General features: G+C 41.5%; 1 protein-coding gene across 15 annotated transcripts in view; it reads left to right on the top strand.

Annotated features, from left to right (window-relative positions):
• Positions 1-19,662, top strand: part of NBEA (neurobeachin) — a 748,692-nt gene that overhangs the window by 466,884 nt on the left and 262,146 nt on the right. For all 15 annotated transcript variants that reach the window (XM_075919184.1, XM_075919178.1, XM_075919179.1 and 12 more), the window contains one exon: positions 12,052-12,195. In XM_075919184.1, the coding sequence (XP_075775299.1) occupies positions 12,052-12,195 (144 nt within the window). The remainder of the gene's footprint in view (positions 1-12,051; positions 12,196-19,662) is intronic.

Here is a 19,662-nt window from a genome sequence, read left to right as displayed (position 1 = left end):
CCTCTGGGGCACCAGGCATTGGCCACTGTTGTCAGACAGCGTCCTGGGCTAGATGGACCTTTTGTCTGATCCAGTATGGCTGTTCTTATGTAAAACATTATATTAGTGTATAACTTACATGAGCTATGAACAGTATGGACTTAGTCCTCAACCATAGCATGTGTGTGACAAATTACCAGTGGCAAATTATATTGTATATCCAATCCAAATATGACTAACTGAAGTGTAGGAGCATAAGCTTTCGTGGGCAAAGACCCACTTCTTCAGATGCACTCCTCGCTGCTTTTGCTGTTTCAGACTAACACGGCTACCCCTCTGATACTTGAATCCAAATATGAGATGATCTTGAAAGAAATTCAGAAAGTAGAATAAAAGGCTCAGCTCTGCTCTCTTATACCTGAGTGCAGCTACACTGCAGGGCTTTACTTGAAATAAGCTATGCAAACTGAGCTATGTCAATTGCATATCTTATTTCGAAATAGCTTATTTTGAAATAGGGAGTGTCTACAGAGCACTTATTTTGAAATAGAACACACTTCCTCCAACTTCCCTTCTTCCTTGTACAATGAGGGTTACAGGAGTTGGAGTAAGAAGTCCTCCAGCTTGACAGTATTTCGACATTATTTCAAAATAACTGCCTGCTGTGTAGACGTGGACTAAGCTATTTTGGAATTAGCGCTAATTATTTTGAAATAGTGTTACAGTGTAAACTACCTCCTGAGTGCATTGAAGCACGTGCTGGATAGGACATTTCCAGCTCTGTCATTACTCAGCTGAGCAGTCATGAACAAGTCAGTGAGGGCTTTATTTTCAGCGGTGCAAGATACTTATAATCCCAACAGAAGTTAATGGTAACCATGAATTCTTATCACTTGTAAAATCAGGTCCATTACTTCAGCTATACCTCAGTATATTCATCTGTCAAATGGGATAAAATGTTTGCCCATCTTTGAAAAGTGCTTTACATCTGTGGATAGAAGTGCTATGTAAAGGCTAAATATTATTAAAACAAGGTGAGGGAGGATGTATCAGTTAGTGAAACATCTTCTCTTAGTGGGAAAAGCAAGCTTGGGCAACCTGCAACCTACGGGCAACAGGGTAAGCCTCTGGTGGGCCATCAGTCATATTGCTTTCCTTGCATTCACAGGTACGGCTGTCTGCAGCTCCTATTGGCATGGGTCACAGGGACTTGTTGGCCACCACATCCTAAAGCTCCCATTGGCCAAGAACAGTGAACTACAGCCAATAGGAGATAGACAGCTGTACCCTGACAAACTGCATGCAATCTGCTGGCCACAGGTTGCCCACCAGTGGCTTACACAGAGAACTGAAGAAGAGCTGTGTGGAACTGGAATACTTGTATTCTCACCAACAAAAGTTGAACCAATAAAAGATATTACCTCAGCCTCCTTGGGTCTCAAATCTTGGGAACAATACAGCTACAACAACACTGTATACAAATACTATGAGTTTCCTGATGATAATTTTTACCATAAATTATAATCTACTACATTGAGTACACAGGACATTGATTTTGACCTTGGGCAAGTTGTTTCACCTCTGCAATTCTGTTTCCCAATAGTAACGATTACAGTGACGATATATACCCACTAATGTAAAAGGTTTTGAGTTTGACAGAAAAAAAGTGGTACATAAGAATAATAATTTACAAACTATGCAGTGGCAAAGTGTTATTGTTAGAGGATAAGAGCAAAACATAAGCTATTAGCTATAAAAAAAAACAGGACAAAACATTTTTTATTTAAACTTTCTGGTTATGTCTATAGAGGTATCCTAAAACCCGTTTTTTTAACAATTTGATATTTTAAAATTTATCATTTTGTTAAGAGTGCAGTATCCATTATAAGTACATAATAATTGTTCATATCCAGATAGTTTTTCTCCCTGATTTCTTCAGAGATTTTTAATAATTAAAATGTAATATAATTTAAGTTCCTGGGCTAATACTTTAACTTCAGCCTATTAAGATACAGGGTTCCCTTGAGAATAGTTGCCATTATGGTCTTCCCGGGAAATAATTCTATGTCAGTCAGTGCTATTAAGTTTCAGAAACACATTATGATAATATAATAACTCTAATGGGCAAATCCCAACCCTCTCTACATGTACAGAGGGTCCTATTGTAGCACAAGAAGTGATGCTCTGCTGAGGAAAAAAAGGAGGGTAAGTTTCATGAACATGCACGGCAGTGCATGTTACAACCTTTGTATGCAGTCAGCCCAGCTTTCAATGAGACGTAGGCATATGAATGCCCAGCATACTTTAATGCCTATGGGTTATAGTGATCATGGAGATTCAGCCAGTCCTAGTGGTCTTGTCAAAGGGAAGCACGTGGGCTACCAAGTAGCTATGCTCCACCGCCTGGACCCCACAATGATTCCCAACAGCTAGCTAAGCTCTTGAATATGGTCACTGAGGGCAGGATTCTCAACTATAAGACCATAAGAACTGCCATACTGCATCAGATCAAAAGTTCATCTAGCTCAGTGTGCTGTCTTCCGACAGTGGCCAATGTTATTTGCCCCATAGGGAATGAACAACACATGTAATAAGAACGTAACGGCCATACTGGGTCAGACCAAAGGTCCATCTAGGCCAGTATCCTGTCTGCCAACAGTGGCCAATACCAGATACCCCAGAGGAAGGGATCACAACAGGTTATCCTCACATGATCCCTCCCCTGTCACCCACCTCCAGAGAAACAGAGGTTGGGGATAACATTCCTACCCATCCTGGCCATTGATGGACCTAACCTCTATGAATCTATCTAGCTCTTTTTTGAACCCTGATAAAGTTTCAGCCTTCACTGCATCCTCTGGCAAGGAGTTCCGCAGGTTGACTCTGCACTGAGTGAAGGAAAACTTGCTTTTGTTTGTTTTACACCTGCTGCTTATTAATTTCATTTGACGACCCCCTAGTTCTTATATTGTGGGAATAAGTAAATAACATTAACTTATTCACTTTTTCCATACCAGTCATGATTTTATAGACCTCTATCATATCCCACCTTAGTTTTCTCTTTTCTAAGTTGAAAAGTCCAAGTCTTTTTAATCTCTCTTCAAATGAGACCCGTTCCAAACCCCTAATCATTTTGTTGCCCTTTTCTGAATCTTTTCCAATGCAAGTATATCTTTTTTTGAGATGAAGCGACCACATCTGTACGCAATATTCAAGATGTGGGCATAATCAAGTGGTCCGTCCTCTGTCATTCATTCCCAGTTTCTAGCAAAAAGAGACTAGGGAAACTGTCACTGCAAATTTTAACTGAAACATGTCTAGTTCTTTTTTGAACTCTTTTATAGTCTTGGCCTTCACAACATCCTTTGGCAAGTGGTTCTACAGGTTGAACGTGCATTATGTGAAAAAATACCCTTTTTTTAAGACTGTTGCCTATTAATTTCCTTTGGGGACCCCTAGTTCTTGTGCTGTGTGAAGGAGTAAATAACATTTCCTTATCTACTTTCTCCATACCAGTCATGATTTTATAGACTTGTATCATATTCCCCCTTAGTCATCTCTTTTCCAAGCTGAAAAGTCCCAGTCTTGTTAGTCTCTCCTGATGTGGCAACCATTCCTTACCCCAATCATTTTTGTTGCCCTTTGCTGAATCTTTTCCATTTCCAATATAAAATGCATGCGCTCCAATATATTCAATGCATGCAGTAATCAAGATGTGGTCATACCGTGGATATAGAGAGACAAAATCTGATATTTTCTGACTTATCTATCCCTTTCTTAATGATTCCCAACGTTCTATTCGCTTTTTGACTGCCACTGCGCATTGAGTAGATATTTTCAGAGAACTATGCACAATGACTCCAAGATCTTTCTCTTGAGTGGTAACAGCTAAAATTAGTCAGCATCATTTTGTATGTATAGTTGGGATTTTGTTTTCCAGTGTGCACTACTGTGCATTTATCGTCTGCCATTTTGTTGCCCAGTTACCCAGGTTTCTCAGATCCTTCTGTAGCTCTTTGTAGTCTGCTTTGGACTTAACTATCTTGAATAGTTTTTTATCACCTGAAAATGTTGCCATCTCATTGTTTACACCTTTTTCCAGATCATTTATGAATATGTTGAACGGGACTGATTCCAGTAGAGACCGTTGGAGGGCAACTCTACTTTGTACCTCTTTCCATTCTGAAAAATGACCATTTGTTTCCTCTTTTTCCTCTCTTTTAGCCAGTTATCAATCCATTAGAGGACCTTCTCTCTTATCCCATGGCCGCTTACTTTGCTTAAGAGCCTTTGGTGAGGCACCTTGTCAAAGGTTTTCTGAAATTTAAGTACACTGTATCCCCCTTGTCCACATGTTTGTTGACCCACTCAAAGAATTCTGGTAATTTGATGAGGCATGATTTCCCTTTACAAAAACCGTTGTTGACTCCCCCCAACAAATTATGTTCATCTGAGTGTCTGATAGTGCTCTTTTTTAATATACTTTCAACCACTTTGGCCAGTATTGATTCTACGCTTACTGCTGTAATTGCTGGTATCAACCCTTGAGCCCTTTTTTAAAATTGGTGTCAATTAACTATCCTCCAATCATTGGGTACAGAAGTTGATTTAAATGATAGGTTACAGACTACAGTTACCATCTGGTCCTGGTGACTTATTACTATTATAAATCAGGAAAAAGATTTGCTTATACACTGAAACTCTGAAGCTTTTGCTGTAATATTTTTAAGTATCTTGCAGAATATGGTTTATCATAAAAATGGTAGATAACATTTTAATTCTATCTACTTTTGAAACCGTCTTACATTCTCCCTATAAGTTTTTGAAACTTATGAAATGCGTTATATTTTACTCGTATCATTTCATGATTCACATTGTAGCATATGACATAATATCATGAGAGGAATTAATTCCTTAGCTCCCCTGTTTAATTGAAATTAAAAACATGTTAGAGAATTAAAATGCAACAGCAAAAAGCAGTGTTTTACAAAACCATGCCCTTTAAGGAAGAACACCAACCTTTTTTTTAAATAAAGTTTCCCAAAGGAGCTGAACTTCACAGAACTTTTCTTTACCTTCTATAAAAGATTTTTTTTAATTAAATGCAGCATTTTGTTGTAAAGTGGACAGACAACTTCTGTCAAAATGCTCTTTGGAAGCCACATAAAGCTGTAAAAGACAATATATGAAAAAAACATTCTTAAATAAAAGAAGAGCACCATCCCATGAAGCTGATTTCCAGATGTTTGGAAACATTAGAATTTCCTGTCAGTACATTTAGGTAACATTAAAATGGGGTTAACTTTCCATTCTGCCAACCCTCTTCAAAGATGAAAGAGAGCTCTTTGCATAAATTTTCTTATCTGTAATACACTGAAGTAAACTGTGGAATCAACTTTGTAAAAAGCAGTAATTTCTTTTTCTAGTACTGTAATTACTGAGCAAACTTCTCTTAAAATTAATAAATATTTTCTCTTTCTATTTAAATGAAAATATTTAAAAGTACTGTGTTTTAAGCAGTGGATTTTATATATATAGTTTAAAACTCAATTTTTTTCTTTTGCATTTTTCTTGAACAGTACAATACTCTTTGTAATGAACCATAAATTATGTTCACAGTACATGTTTAAAACTTATTCAAGAAAGATGTTGTTGGTATACTTGGAACTCAGCAGGTTAACTTCCTATGTAATGTCTGCTATGACCTGAAGAACCCAGCTGGGAATTCTCTAGTTTAATTGAAAATTGAGAAGGAAAATGCAGATGTTATGGCAACAAACATTTTTGCAACAAAACCAAACTGATGGTTTAATAAAGGAGGAACAATATGATTTTTTTTTTACATTTCATTTTACATGAAATGTTTATAGAAGCTTTATCCATTGTAAGACATGTATGTCTTTCCATTCACTAAAATTTGTTAGATGTTTATTTTGTGGGGATTCCCAAGTTGTTCCCCATTCTTTAAAAAAAAAAAAAAAGTTGTGATGAAATATGTTGTTTCACAGTTTTTCAGAAATATGACGTATATTTTCATTTGAGTGGGGAAGATTACATATTTGTGATTTTTTTTAAATAGCTTTCTACTTGTTTTTAAGTATAATGTAACTTCTATAGGAAACCGCCTTTTATTGCTATAACAATGTGAATTGTCTACTTTTATGAACAATGGACAGGATTTCAACTGGGATGAAAAAATGGATTTTTTAAAAATAATAGCAGTCTGAAAAACTGATCCCGTAAATGAATTCTTAATTTTTTTAATGGTATGATTCTTAAGACATCCTCTTTAACTTACAGACATGAAACTGCAGTAACCTCCGTATGGAGACGAAGGCAGCGTCTAATTACAGATCTCGCGTTGTCAGGCCACAGACTTAGCCTGACTCTTGCTCTCTTGTTAACAAGACCAAGATGGCTGCACACAAATTCCCTCATTCCCTTTTCCTGCCTCCACACAAATTAGGCTAAAATTTTAAAACTTGGGTGCCTAGATAGGTTGGACTACTTGTTGAGCACGGCACTTAAGCACAAGGCTAACTTGATTAAGTAATTCCATCGTTATTCGACAGAATATTTGGGCATATACAGCCAATAGAATCTAACCATATTCTTAAAGACATGCCTAAGTGTTCTTCTGAATAGGGATGGGGGTACTAAAGTGATTCAAGATAAACATCATAATACATGCTTTGCTGAATCCAGAATCCCATAGTTAGAATTTTCAAAGGAATTCAAGGGCTTGTCTACATGGTGAGTTATTGTCCAGCTAGCCAGCAAATGAAACTACAGCACAATAACTTACTGTGCAATAATATCTTCTGTAGCACGCCAAAACTTTCACTGCTGTGTTAGTGTCTACCTGGAATGTTACAATGTGGTAATCTGGTACTCTACACATTCACAGAACTCTAATTGCATGGCCTGATTGCCATGCAATAAAATGTAGACCAGACATAAGAAAATACCTTATCCCACTTTCACTAAACTTCAGTGGGAGTTGAGTACCTTATTTCCTTCGGCATCATTGAAAATTACAATGTAAACTGATGTTTAGCCCCTAATTAGCTATCTGATTAACCAAGGTTTTGAGCAACCATAACTTTTGTTGACTTCAATTCTGGGCATCCATATATTTTAAAAATTGCCATACTTAACATTTGCTTTTATTCATTTTTGTTATTTATTTTCTAATGGAACCTCATTAAAATTACTTTAATATATAAAGCATCTTCATTCTAGCTACCTAATCATTCAAATAGTATCTTTAGAACACAAATTCTCTCCTGAGAATTGTCTTATTATAAGAGAATATTATAATTAGTTTCTTTACATAGTAATTTTGTTGTGGCTTGAAAAAAGTTACGATAAAGATACTTAGAATTCTTACTAAAATGCTGAGCTATACTATATGCTATCCATTTAATTTTCACTTTTTTATATCTTTGTTAATAGTACAAAACATAATTTCATGACAAGTAATTTATTCAGTTTATCGGTTTTTAGAGATAATCTGTTTTCCTCCTTACTCCTAGTTTGAATACTCTCTTATTTGTAAGGCCTTTTGAAGTCATCACTCGATTATAAAAATAGAACATCTGTGACAGATCTGTTTTAAACATATTTCACATTTCAGGATCCAACGAGATCTGGTGGTCTGTGGTATTTGCTTGTTAATTTCTTGATGAATGGGTAGAAAGGCCAAGAAGTGCTCTCAAGACGGCAAGTCTTCTGAAGATAGATGATCTCAAATAAATTCTATTCCCAATCAGTTTTTGATTTGTTAGGTGTTAAACCATTTCTTTGTAAGGACAGTGTTTACAAGCCTTGTAATGAGACAGCCCTCGGAGACCTTACCTCTTCTTGCTGTAATTTTGATAAATGGAACTCTAATTCATAAAGGATACAGTGATTGAAGGGCAACTTTGGGTTTCATACACTTTCATTTAGATAAATGTTTGGTACAGTACAGCAAAACTAAGGTGCACTCAACAGAGTGATAAATTTAAAGAACAGCCAACCTAAAGCAGCTTCTATCAAACCAAAGCAGCATAGTTTGCTGTATTTCTTTTAGATAAATGTATGTTTAATATTGTAAAACAAAATTGATTTTAGAAAGATTTGTCTGAATTGCTGAGATCCAAATTTGCCAAACTAACTTAGTGCCTTCTAGTACACTACATTTCTTATGTTGATGTATTGTAGTATTTCTGTAACAGGATAACTGCCGGCAGTGCGACAGGCAAGTTAAAATAAGCTGAAGTTCAGTTTCTGCTTCGGAGGTTTGCCTTCAAATTCTCATGCTACTATTAATACACTTTTGCTGATTTCTGAGAAGATAATTGCATGCATAAATAAATGTTGGCGAACTGGAATTAGTCTGCAATTATACCCAACTTTTGGGGAATTTCAGTTCTCATGAAAGTGAGAAGCTTTTATAATCTACATTAGGTCTAGAAGAGTGAGGGTAACAATCTGTGCCAAGCTGTCTATTCATATCAAGTATAGTCTACAGCACTGTCACTACCCCATTACCAAGATGCAAAGCAATGGCTGCTTGTGGCAAAATTATGCTAAAGTATGTGTCTAATGATAAGGTTAAATCTACACAAAGTTCTTAATTTAGCTTTTAACACTGAGTGCCCTTGTGGCCTAAACTAGAGTGAAAGTCTGCTGTACTACATTTCTCGCTCTTTCCAAACTCTGTGTCTCGTCATTTTTTGTAGATTTTTATTTTTAAAATTGCTATACTTGACTGGCTATTTTGAAGCCTTTCACCTCTTGATCATTGGTTCAAATTTAAACCAGGTCAGCCGTAACAGCAAGTTGTTGCTGTCTGGTAGATGTTAAGTGTCCTATGCAAAATAAGTTGATGATCTTGCTCCAGATGCTTAAGCAACACCATAGGAACCATCACTGTTAGTGATAGTAGAGGCTAATTGGGACCCTTTTGGACAGTCTCAGCAGAAATGGTAGTAATTGAAAGAACATGGCCTTCTAATCTAAGGTGAGGCAACATTCTCCCTGTGCCTGGGCTGTATCTGTTCTGTTGATAAACAGTAGAATTCAGTCTTCCAGGTTCTCATTCCGTCACCTTATACTTACTTTAAAATAATGACAATTATTATAGGATGATATTCTGATCCCACTGAAGTCAATGGGTGTTTTGCCATGCATACAAAGAGCCAGGCAAATAGGAAACAAATTTTACTGAATTATACTACATCTAGAGACAATTAGAGTTGGCTCTTAATTCTGCCAATCAAATTAGGAAATGCTAAATTCGCCGTTATATCATACAGTATAATATTAATCACTCTGTTTTGAGTGGCACAATCCTTAGATAGAAAATCCCGAAGAAGTAGATCCATTTTGCAAAGCTATGCAGTCAAAAGGAAGCTAGTAACTCCATGTATCCATCAATAACAGCAGCATGTACATTACTAAAACGAATATCTAGAAGTCCAAGATGGAGATATACAGTATCAAGATAAGTGAAGAGGCATATAATATAGAACTTTTTCTTAATTTTCTTGTGAAAAATGAGAATAGGAGCAGAAAGCAGACTGGCGTTGGAACTGCTAAGAGTCTGGATTCTCGGGTGGGGGGGGAGACTTAAGATTAGCATAAATTGTGAAAGAATTATTTTGCTAGCTTCACAAAGTTATGTAGAGGTACCAGAGTACAGCATGCTTTGTCTGGACTCGCCATCTCCAGTTCTTTCAGGTAAATTTTATTAGTATTTCTATATTTGTTTAGAGGAGAGTTAATCACCTTTATAAGTTTACAGGAAGACTTACCAGCATTGCTGGGTCCTTCAGGAAATGGAGTTGGAGGGGTAGGGTGTGTGTATGCAGGAGTCAGAGTGGGATGTGGGGGACTCAGAGCAGAAGGCTAGGAGTGTGGGGGTGCAGGAGTCATGGTGGGGAGCTGAGGAGAAGGTCAGGGTAAGAGGAGGAGTTGTCAGAGTCAGGGTAAGGATGAGGAAGGGCTCAGGGCAACAGGTGGGGATGCAGGAATCAAGGAATGGAATTAAGAAGAGGAGGGGTGCGGGGGGCGGGGAGGGATGGTCAAGGCAGCATATGGAGGTAGCCACTGGCTTCTCCCTGTGGGCAGTCTGGGACAGCAGAGACTACACACTCTGCCCACTAGCTTCTCCCAGGGCCGTCCAGGGGTGGTGTGTTTGTGTGTGTGTGTGCACCCTGTCCACCAGCTTGTCCCCAGGGGACCAGGTGAGCTGGAGTGTGGGAGGCCATGTGGGCAGGGATGGGGGAGACCCAAGGAGGCACATAGGCCAGCCCCACTGGCACTCCCCCATCCTAGTCCACATGGCACAGGCTGGCCCCATTTGCAGTCCCCAGGTTGGGCTCAGGTGTGCAAGGGGGTGGGGGCATAGGCTGGACAGGACGGTCATACTGGGCAGCTTGGCGGTGCTGGGGGACGGGCTATGGCTCCTCTGGAGGATGGCAGGATTACCTTCTTTCTCGCCCCACCCCTGTCCAGCAGGACTACCTTCTTTCCCTCTCCTCCCCCCATGTCTGGAAGTTTCTTCTCTCTTCCCCCTCCCCTGCAACTCTGCAGCCAAGGGGAGGAGGTTGGGGAAGAGTGGCTATTTTCCAGGTCTAGTGGCTCGCAAGATGGCAAGTCCTAGCCCCAACTGGACACTCTCTTGGTGGTGCGGCTGCCCCAAGTGGTCACACTGCAGTATAGCTCTCCCCGATGGTTACTCTGCAGTATTGCTGTCCCTCCTATTAGCCCTCTTCCCCCCCCCCCCCCCCCCCAGTTTCCATGTTATGGAAAACAATCTTATTCTAGGCAGATCTTGTTTTCCTGGCACAACCAAACCCTGACCTTGCTTTAAGTTAGGAGAAGAGGAATCTACAAAGCATATTTGAAGATCCTAGCTCTTACCATTTAAGAGGAGTTCTTGAACAGATTCACAGACACGTATGCACATTTCCAAAATATATAGATAAATCATTTAAACCAAGCTAATATAAGCACACCTTTGAGGACTATATAAAATACTATATGTCTCTCTAAAGAACAAGATGCCCTGAATAGCTGCCAATTTAAGTATACAAAAATGTATTTAGGTGGGAAAGAAGGGATACAACATACAATGTTTAATTAGCATGTGTCATCTTGGTACCCAAATTTTTGCATGGCTTTTAAGAAAATTATCCCTTTTCAGCTTTCCTTTTTTTCTCTCACTGCTGGGGGCCTGAAATGATCACGTCTCATTGCTATCCCACACTGAACGTATCCACTTTGTGTCTCACTACTCCTTTGCTTATGACTTAGTGAAATAATTAAAGAAAAATCAGAAGAAACCTTTGAAATTCCAAATGTCTAACAGCATCTCTTCACTTTGGGCTGCTTTCCATTGTGAGGTGGATCAACACTGCAGTGAGCATTCCATCAGCAGTGAATTTAGCAAGTCTAGTAAAGACCCACTAAATCGACCACCAATCATTCTCCTGTTGACTCTGGTATTCCAGCAGAATGAGATGAGTAAGGGGAGATGACAGGAGAGTTTTTTTTTTCTGTCAGCCTCTTGTAGTGTGAACCCCCATGGTAAGCTAAACTGCATCAATCTGAGTTATACTATCAGCATAACTTAAATTGCGTAGCTTACATTGATCTACCCTTGCAGTGTAGATCTACCCTAGAGATCAACTGGTTAGGACTGTATCTGGGAAGTTACTGGGAGGCAGGACTCCAAAAATGAAATGAAAAAAAGGAGCTCCTGCTACATGCTCCCCCACTTGAGGAAGCTGAAGGAGATATAGAGAAGACAACAAAATATGAATTATTGAAAATAAGGAAAGAGTGTTTAAGAAGCAAACCCTATGTCAAGCTACAAATTATTCAGAAAGACAGACTGAGGTTGCATATTCCATAATCCTTGCTAAAAGTTTCATACAATTCATCTCTTTCAAATGTACCTCTGTTTTAAAAATAAGTATAAAATTTGATTCTTTTCTTTTTACTGGGCAGAACTTTATGGTAATAGAATAGTTGACATTTTGATGTTATAAACATGCTCACAATATTTTAACTTCTATTTAGGCACTGAAGAAGATGTAGTAAAGTCAAAGAAAACTTTCAGAAGTCAGGCTGTGGTAAATCAGAATGCAGAAACCGAGCTCATGTTGGAAGGTGATGATGATGCTGTCAGTCTACTCCAAGAGAAAGAGATTGACAACCTTGCAGGTAATTTTTTTTTCATTGACATGGCATTGACAAATAGATTATGTAAAAATCTAAACATTTAACCTTTCTAACCAATGTTCTACACTGACAGTTATTTAACAGACTTCTAATAGTGAGAACAAATTATTTATATTCTGGGCCCAGTAGATGTTCTAAGTTATAAGTCCTTCTACAATGGTCTCTCCTAGTGTGAGTTAAGGAAAACCCTGGACACTCTTCCTTACACAGTTTATTGAACTGCTAGAAGACCACGACAGTTGAAACGAGGAAAAATATTTCTAGAACTATTTTTTTAAGTCAGGAGATTGTTTAGTGTATTTCCATTTCCCCAATTTTTACAGACATTTCTCTCACTAAGTTAAAGGATATTGCTGAAGGCTCTCTGTTCCTGCACTCTTTTCTGTAGCCACCTCTCCGTTAAGCTAGAGAGACTATAAAGTGGTCTGGAAAAGGGGAGGCTGCAAGCAGGAATTGAAAAGGTTTAAAGCTTCAACTAAAGAATGAGCATTATTGGTCAGAGTACAAGTTAGGAGTGCTTACCAACACTTTCCATACAATTGGTGGAGTGTGGTTAGGTCTTAGATTTATTCCTGGTATTGAGTTCTTGCATGCTCTGCATTGAAGCACCATGGTACTTTTTGGAGAAAATACATGAAATAATGACACTTTGAGAGTTAATACACTCTCCAGTGCATTGTCTCTCAAAACGAAAATAAGAGAATTGTGCCTGAAATGAGTTGTGTGTATTAAAAAGATAAATTTTACTATGGAAGATGTGTATTGTGCCTGGGGAAATGAGAATTTTGTGATGTATTGAAGGAAAAACTTAAAACATCATTGGGTTTAAGATTTTCTCCTTAATCCAGTACTTTCCTCTGATGTTTCAGGCACAGGGCCAGATTAAGAAAGGGGCTTTAGGGACTGCAGCCCAGGGCCCAAGGAAGTTCCAGCAAAAAGAACTCCAGGCCACCAAATGTGCAGATCTTTTTGCAGGGCCCTGGGCTGCGGCAGCTAATGCCCTTGTGTTCCAGCCCTCCCTGGCTGGGTGGCAAGAGGGATGCCACTGTCATTCTTCTGACTGACCCCACTGGGCAGGAGCTTCAAACGATGGAATCTCTGTTTACGTGCTTCCATGACCAGCATGCTCCACCCCTGCAACTCACATTGGCCAATGCCAGCAGACAAGTGCAGGGCAGTGCACAGAACTATTTGCCCACTGCCCTTCTTTCCTTCCCTGGTGCCTGCGCCACCAAACGGGAGATGTCCCAGTAACTGCCCCATATCTCAATCATGTTCCCCAGACCTGAGCCTGTCCTACACCCTAACTTCTGTCTTGCACCCCCACCCCAACTTCCTGCCCTGATCCCCCTTCCGTACCCTAAATCCTGCCCAGAACATGTACCCCCACCCCAGTCTCCTGACCTCAGCCCCCTCTTGCACTCTAACTCCCTCCTAGATCCTGTACTGCCACCACCTTCTGCCCTGAGCCCCTTCCCGAATGCTAACTCCTTTACAGAACCTGCACTCCTGCCTCCTTCCCGGAGATCCCTTCCACACTCCAAACTAAGGATGTTAAATATCAACAAATTGACTAATCAGATAGTCGATGCATTTTGCATCAACTATTCGATTAGTCAATAGGGTGATTCTGCCTTTGAAGTGTAGCAACAGCCCTAGCTGTTGCTACACTTCAAAGGCCAAAGTGCAGCGTAGAGCCCAGGTTCAGCTGGGAACTCCAGCTGATCCCCAGCTCCACAGGGCACTGCCACTTTGAAATGCCACATGCAGCCTGGGGACACCCCAGCTGACCTGGTTCTGCATGCGGCGTTTCAAAGCAGCAGTGACATGTGGAGCCCGAGGTCTGGCCCCAGGCTTCAAGCAGCACTGCCACTTTGAGGAAACCCCTCTTTGCACCACCACCCCCTTGCTGCCTCTTTCTGACAGAGGCAGTTTGTGGGGGGAGGGGAGAGCGACTAGTCCTTCATATCCCTACTCCAAACCCCATTGGCCTCAGCCTGGAGCCCCTTCCTATATCCCAGACACCTCATCTCCAGACCCAACCCAGAATCGACACTCCCAGTTGGCGCCCTCACCCCTCCCACATCCAATCCCCTGACTCAACCCACAGCCCCTTTCTGCACTCTGAACCCCTCATTTTTTGGCCCCATCTAGGGTCCCCAAACAGAAGAGTTAATAGCCCTGGGATCACAGAAGAGTTAATCTGACCCTGCACAGGCACTGGAAATTTGAAGTCAGAAATTAGATTGTTCATGAATGATAACAAAAAATGAAATTAGGATAGTGGTTTTAAATTAAATTATGAAAAAGCTCTCATGTTGGGATCAACTAATAAATAATATACTCAGCAGTCAGTATGGCAACTGAATATTTATGTTTAGAAATGTACATTTTTGTGCTCATCACTGAACACCGACCATGTTGTCTCATCTTGCTAAAATAGTAAGTTTAGACACCTTTGATAGTTTAATCTAAATTCCTTGGGTTGGTTTTTTTTAATAACAGAGAAAGGTTAGAGGCATCTCTTCCAGGCTCCACCCTGTTAACTTTGACATTCACCCCGAATAAATACTTATTTGCAATTGCTATGGTTTAAAGGCTAGAATATGCAACTATATGGAAATGTTTATTGAACCTGCATGGTGATCTGACAAAGCTGTTATGCATCTTAAAGTTCTCTGTAGTCCTCTGCAAACCTTAGACTCTTGTGCATACTTGACGTTGTCCTGCTAGTCAAAACACTGAGATGCAAAGCCTGCCCCTTCTTTAAGAGATTGACACTTCTGTGGCGGAGTCCTATGGTTTTGGAGATGCAGATGATAGACACACTTTAGCTCTTTCCCTATATCAGCAGTTCTCAAACCATGGGTTGGGACCCCAAAGTGAATCATGACCCCATTAAAATAGGATTGCTGAGGCTGGCTTAGACTTGCTGAGCCACCACTTGGGGCTGAAGCCAAAGCCTGGGTTCAAGTTACAGACCCCCTACCTGTGACTGAAACCCTTGGGTTTTGGCTTTTCCCCTCTTGCCCCCAGAGCAGCGGGGCTCAAGCAGGCACAGGCTTCAGTCCCCAGTCCTGGAGTCATCTAGTAATTTTTGTTGTCAGGAGTCAACTGTGGGTTGAGGATATTATGGATATTAGTAAAAATTAACGTCTGAGATACTGCCAGGAAAGCTGCCTTCGGAATGTCAGCAATTTGTCCGAATGCTTGCAAGAAAAATCTGAATGTCATAAGCACAGGCCATCTTCTAAGTCAGTAGTCACCAACAAGTAGATCGGGATCTACTGGTCAATCTTGGAGCCTTTGACAGGTGATCCTGACAGGTTTGGTCAGGAGGCTGTCAAGTACCGGCACTTCGTCTGCCACACTCAGCGCTGCTCCTGCCTTCTGCCTTGGAGCTGCCTCCCATTCCTGAGAGCCTCTTGCTTGCTGCAGGGCATAGAAAGGAAAGGAGGGGATGCTGATGTCAGGGTGTCCCACCCTGTACCCCATTTCCGCAGAGCAGGGGCAGGAAAGGAGGGAGTTTGCTGGCTGCTTTTGAGAATGGTGCAGCGCCAGAGGAGGGGTGAGCCTGCCTTAGCCCCGTATACCACCACCCAGAAGCCACCTGTGGTAAGCGATACCTAGCCAGACCCCACATCCTGAACTCCAGCCCTAGTCCTGAACCCCTCCTGTACCCCAAGTCCCTGCTCTATCCTTGAGTCCCCATGTACCCAAACTCCCTCCCAGAACCTGTGCCCTGAATCTCCTCCTGCACCCAGGGCCGGACGGAGGCATGGGCAAGCCGGGCAGCTGCCCAGGGCGCCAACCCACAGGGGGCGCCTGATGGCAGCTGTAAGGGGCACGCAGCGTCCCTTACAGCTGCCATCAGGAGCCGCGCACCCAGCTCCTGCAGCGCCAGCCCTGTGGCACCAGACAGCAGTGCTTTTGCCCCCACGGCTGTGGGGCCCTGCACGGCGTGGCACGTGCACCAGCAGCGCTGGCTGGGCCGGGCTGGGCAGCGCATACACTGTGAGCCCCGGGGGCAGGCCCAGGGCTGTGCGCCAGCGGCCGTGACCGACCCGATTATGCGCCGAGCTTCCTGGGGCAGGCCCTGGGCTTCGCACCAGTGGCCGTGGCAAGCGCATGCATGCGCCGTGCACCCTGGGGGGCAGGCCCACGCCCCATGGGTGGGCCTGCGTATGCGCCCTGCGCCCAGGGGCAGTGCCGCACGCTCGGGCCCAGGGCGCCAAAAGGGCTCGGGCCGGCCCTGCCTGCACCTCAACTCCCCGCCCCAGGCTCAGCTCAGAGCCCCTCTCGCACTCCAAATCCTTTAGCCCAAGATCAGCGTCTGCATCGCCTTCCCCCACATCCCAGCCCTCTGCCCCCAGCCTAATGAATGTGAATGAGGATGGGGGAGAGAAGGAGGACAGAGTGAGCAGGGGTGGGGCCTCAGAAAAGGGGGTGGGAAGGAGGCAGGGCAAGGGTGTTTGGGTTTGAGGTCGATCCTGGATTGCACTTAAATTCAAAAATTGATCTCATGTTTAAAAAGGTTGGAGACCACTATTCTAAATGGATCCTATCATCTTTGACCTGTTATATAATAACAGATAATGTCTTCTGCATCACCAAGGGACTTCATCAGTATTATTACCTCCTGGTTAGTCTTCTTTCTGCAGTTGTCACTCCTACTTGGACAAATGCCACTGTACCACATAATATAGGGGAAGCTTTCTGACCATATTAAAGTAGTGACAAGAAATGCAGCAGCAGTATACACATGTGCCCACACCAACAATAAAAAACCTCCCATCATTTCATTTTTAACCTCAAACTAACTCAAATCCTTGAAGCTAAGTTGAGAGTAGGGAGATGCAAGTAGAGAGAAAACAAATGCAAGAGTTAATTGTCCCAAAATATCCCTGATGCTGTGTCAGCTCCACTAATCTCTAGAATTATTTACTGCATGATTTTGCACTAGATAAGAAAACTGTTCTCCAGAGATCTTCCTGATCACAGGGGCAATTCCAAAACACAAGTCCTAGCAACATAAATCAAGAAAGACAACTGTTAGCTGTTTTTCTGCATGAGAAAAATGAGACCCCACAGGCCAGTCAAGAGCAGACCTCACAAAAGCAAGACCAGGCATTCTTTCTTTATTTGGGGGAAAAAACAGAAATGTGGTTCTCTTTTCTAAAAATTCAACTTTTCTACACTTGTCACCCAAGTGTACCCAGTAGCATATCTGCTGGCTTTAGTGACTTATGGTATGTCTGCAGTGCAAGAAGATGCATATGATTGGCCCAGGGGAGGCAACGTGGGATTGCAGGCTTTAGGGCTATAAAATAGAAGCATAGATGTTCATGCTTGGGTGAGAGCCTGGGTTTGGAGACCCTCACAGAGGAGAGGATCTAGGATTGCCAAGTGTCCAGTTTTTGACCGAACACCAGTTTGAAAACGGACACTGATGGCACTGATCAGTTGTGCTGTCTGGGCTGTTAAAAGTTTGATTAGACACAGCAGAATGAGAGGCTCCTTGCCCAGCTCCATATGGCTCCCAATAAATGGCCACCATGTCTATACAGTTTGGGAGCAACCAAAGGGAATCCATGTACTGCTCCCATCCAGTGTTCCTCTAAGCTGTAGGGCAGCACATCTTCACAGGTGAGTAATCAGCCCCACCCAGTCAGCTCTTTGCATGGAGCTCTGAGCCTCTGATGGGGCAGGGCTGATTAATCACCTGTGAAGCTGTGTTGCCACCAAACTTAGAAGGAACAGTGCTCCCACCGAGTGCCATCTCTGTAGCTTTCATTGATCAGGACCCATGGCTAGTGGGAGTTGCAAAGGTGGTGCCTGCAAATGGGGGCAGCGGACAGACCCCCTTAGCTGCCCCTAGACCTAGATGTGGAGGGACTTGTTGCCACTTCCTGGGAGCTTCCTGAGGTAAGCACCAACCAGTGCCCCAGCTGCTCCCACGCGCTAAACTCCTGCCCCAGCACTGAGTTCCCTCCAGCACTCCACAACCCCCTGCTTAAGCTCAGAACCCCCTCTCAGAGCCCTCACTCCACATCATCTCTCAGATTTCCCTCTAATCAAGCTACATGATGCATCCTGGGGACCTTAGACTTCAAAGCCACAAGCATCATGAGGTAATGTGTCACCATGGAAAAGAGCAAATGAATGTGGAACTGACTCAAAATGAATCATTTCAAATCGGTTCAAAATCCCAAAACATACTGACTTAGGAAATGTCAAAATGTTTCATTCAGAAATTGGAATTTTTTGGCGTTCTATTCCATGAAAAAAATTGAGGGGTTTTTTCTTCCCAATTTGGGATGAAATCTAATACTGAAGTATAGGAATTTCCAGTGGATAGGAATTCTGAAATTCACTTATCTCTTAACTATGCAGAGTTGTACAAAGTTCCAAGTACAGGAATAGTCCCTTATTATGTTTTATTCATATTACATAAATATTTGAGACTTACCATGATGAGAACTAGGTTGCCAATGTATTTTTAAAATTAGGGGCTATTTTCTTAGTACCCATGGTTCAGTACTCTTCTCAATGATGGTGGTAGTAGTTGAGTAGTAATAGTAGTAGAAGTAATAATAAGTAGCAGTCACCTATATTCACCAGGAATATTTCTTGCTGCTTTTTACCATCCTCAACCACTCCCAATATTTTACAGAAATGAAAAAATAAGGGATGTCCCTTGCAATAAGGGACTGTTTGGCAACCCTGGAACTCTATTGTGCTCGATACTGAACAAAAACTGGCAAACCCTTCCCTGAAGAGTTTAACTCCATGAAGCAGTCATTGGAGATCATGGTTTTGTACAAGGTGCCATTAAGGACCAGACTGGGACTGTTAATCCTTTAGAACTGGTAGTGAACTCATCTTGACTTTCAGTTCTCAGGTTCAGTTTTGAGGGTTTGCCACTAAAAATAACATTTTTATTCATAAAATGAACTGGAAGTTGTTGAAACACAATAAATATAGGACTCCACAATGCCTTTTACTTCTGCTTTTCAGACAAGACCCACACATAGGTTTGTCTGTATTAAAAAATGTACTGGTTTAACTTGGAGTCAGTTTAAAAAATGAATTACTTAAATGGGTCTATAGCCCTACATGGAAACTCTGAATTCAATTTAAACCTGGCTTATATTGATTTAGTTTGACTCACTAAAGAATCAAGTTAAACTAAATCAATATAAACCAAGTAAAAATAGAATTAAGAGTGCCCACACAAGGGTTTGGACACATTAACTCAATCCATTTAAAAAAACCACATTTTATTAAAACAGTGCAACTTTGAATATAGAGAGGCATTAGTTATTAGAAAACCTTTCACTACAAAAATATAAATATTGTAATAGTTCAATTTGCAAAGTTAAAACAAAACTAAAAAATCCTAAAAAAATTTGAAACACACTATGGGCCCAATCTTGCATACATTCACAA

Source organism: Pelodiscus sinensis, chromosome 1 (genome assembly GCF_049634645.1).
Source record: "Pelodiscus sinensis isolate JC-2024 chromosome 1, ASM4963464v1, whole genome shotgun sequence".
Lineage (NCBI taxonomy): Eukaryota > Metazoa > Chordata > Testudines > Trionychidae > Pelodiscus > Pelodiscus sinensis.
Note: the sequence above shows the minus strand (reverse complement) of the source record. Positions and strands in the feature narration are given on the sequence as shown.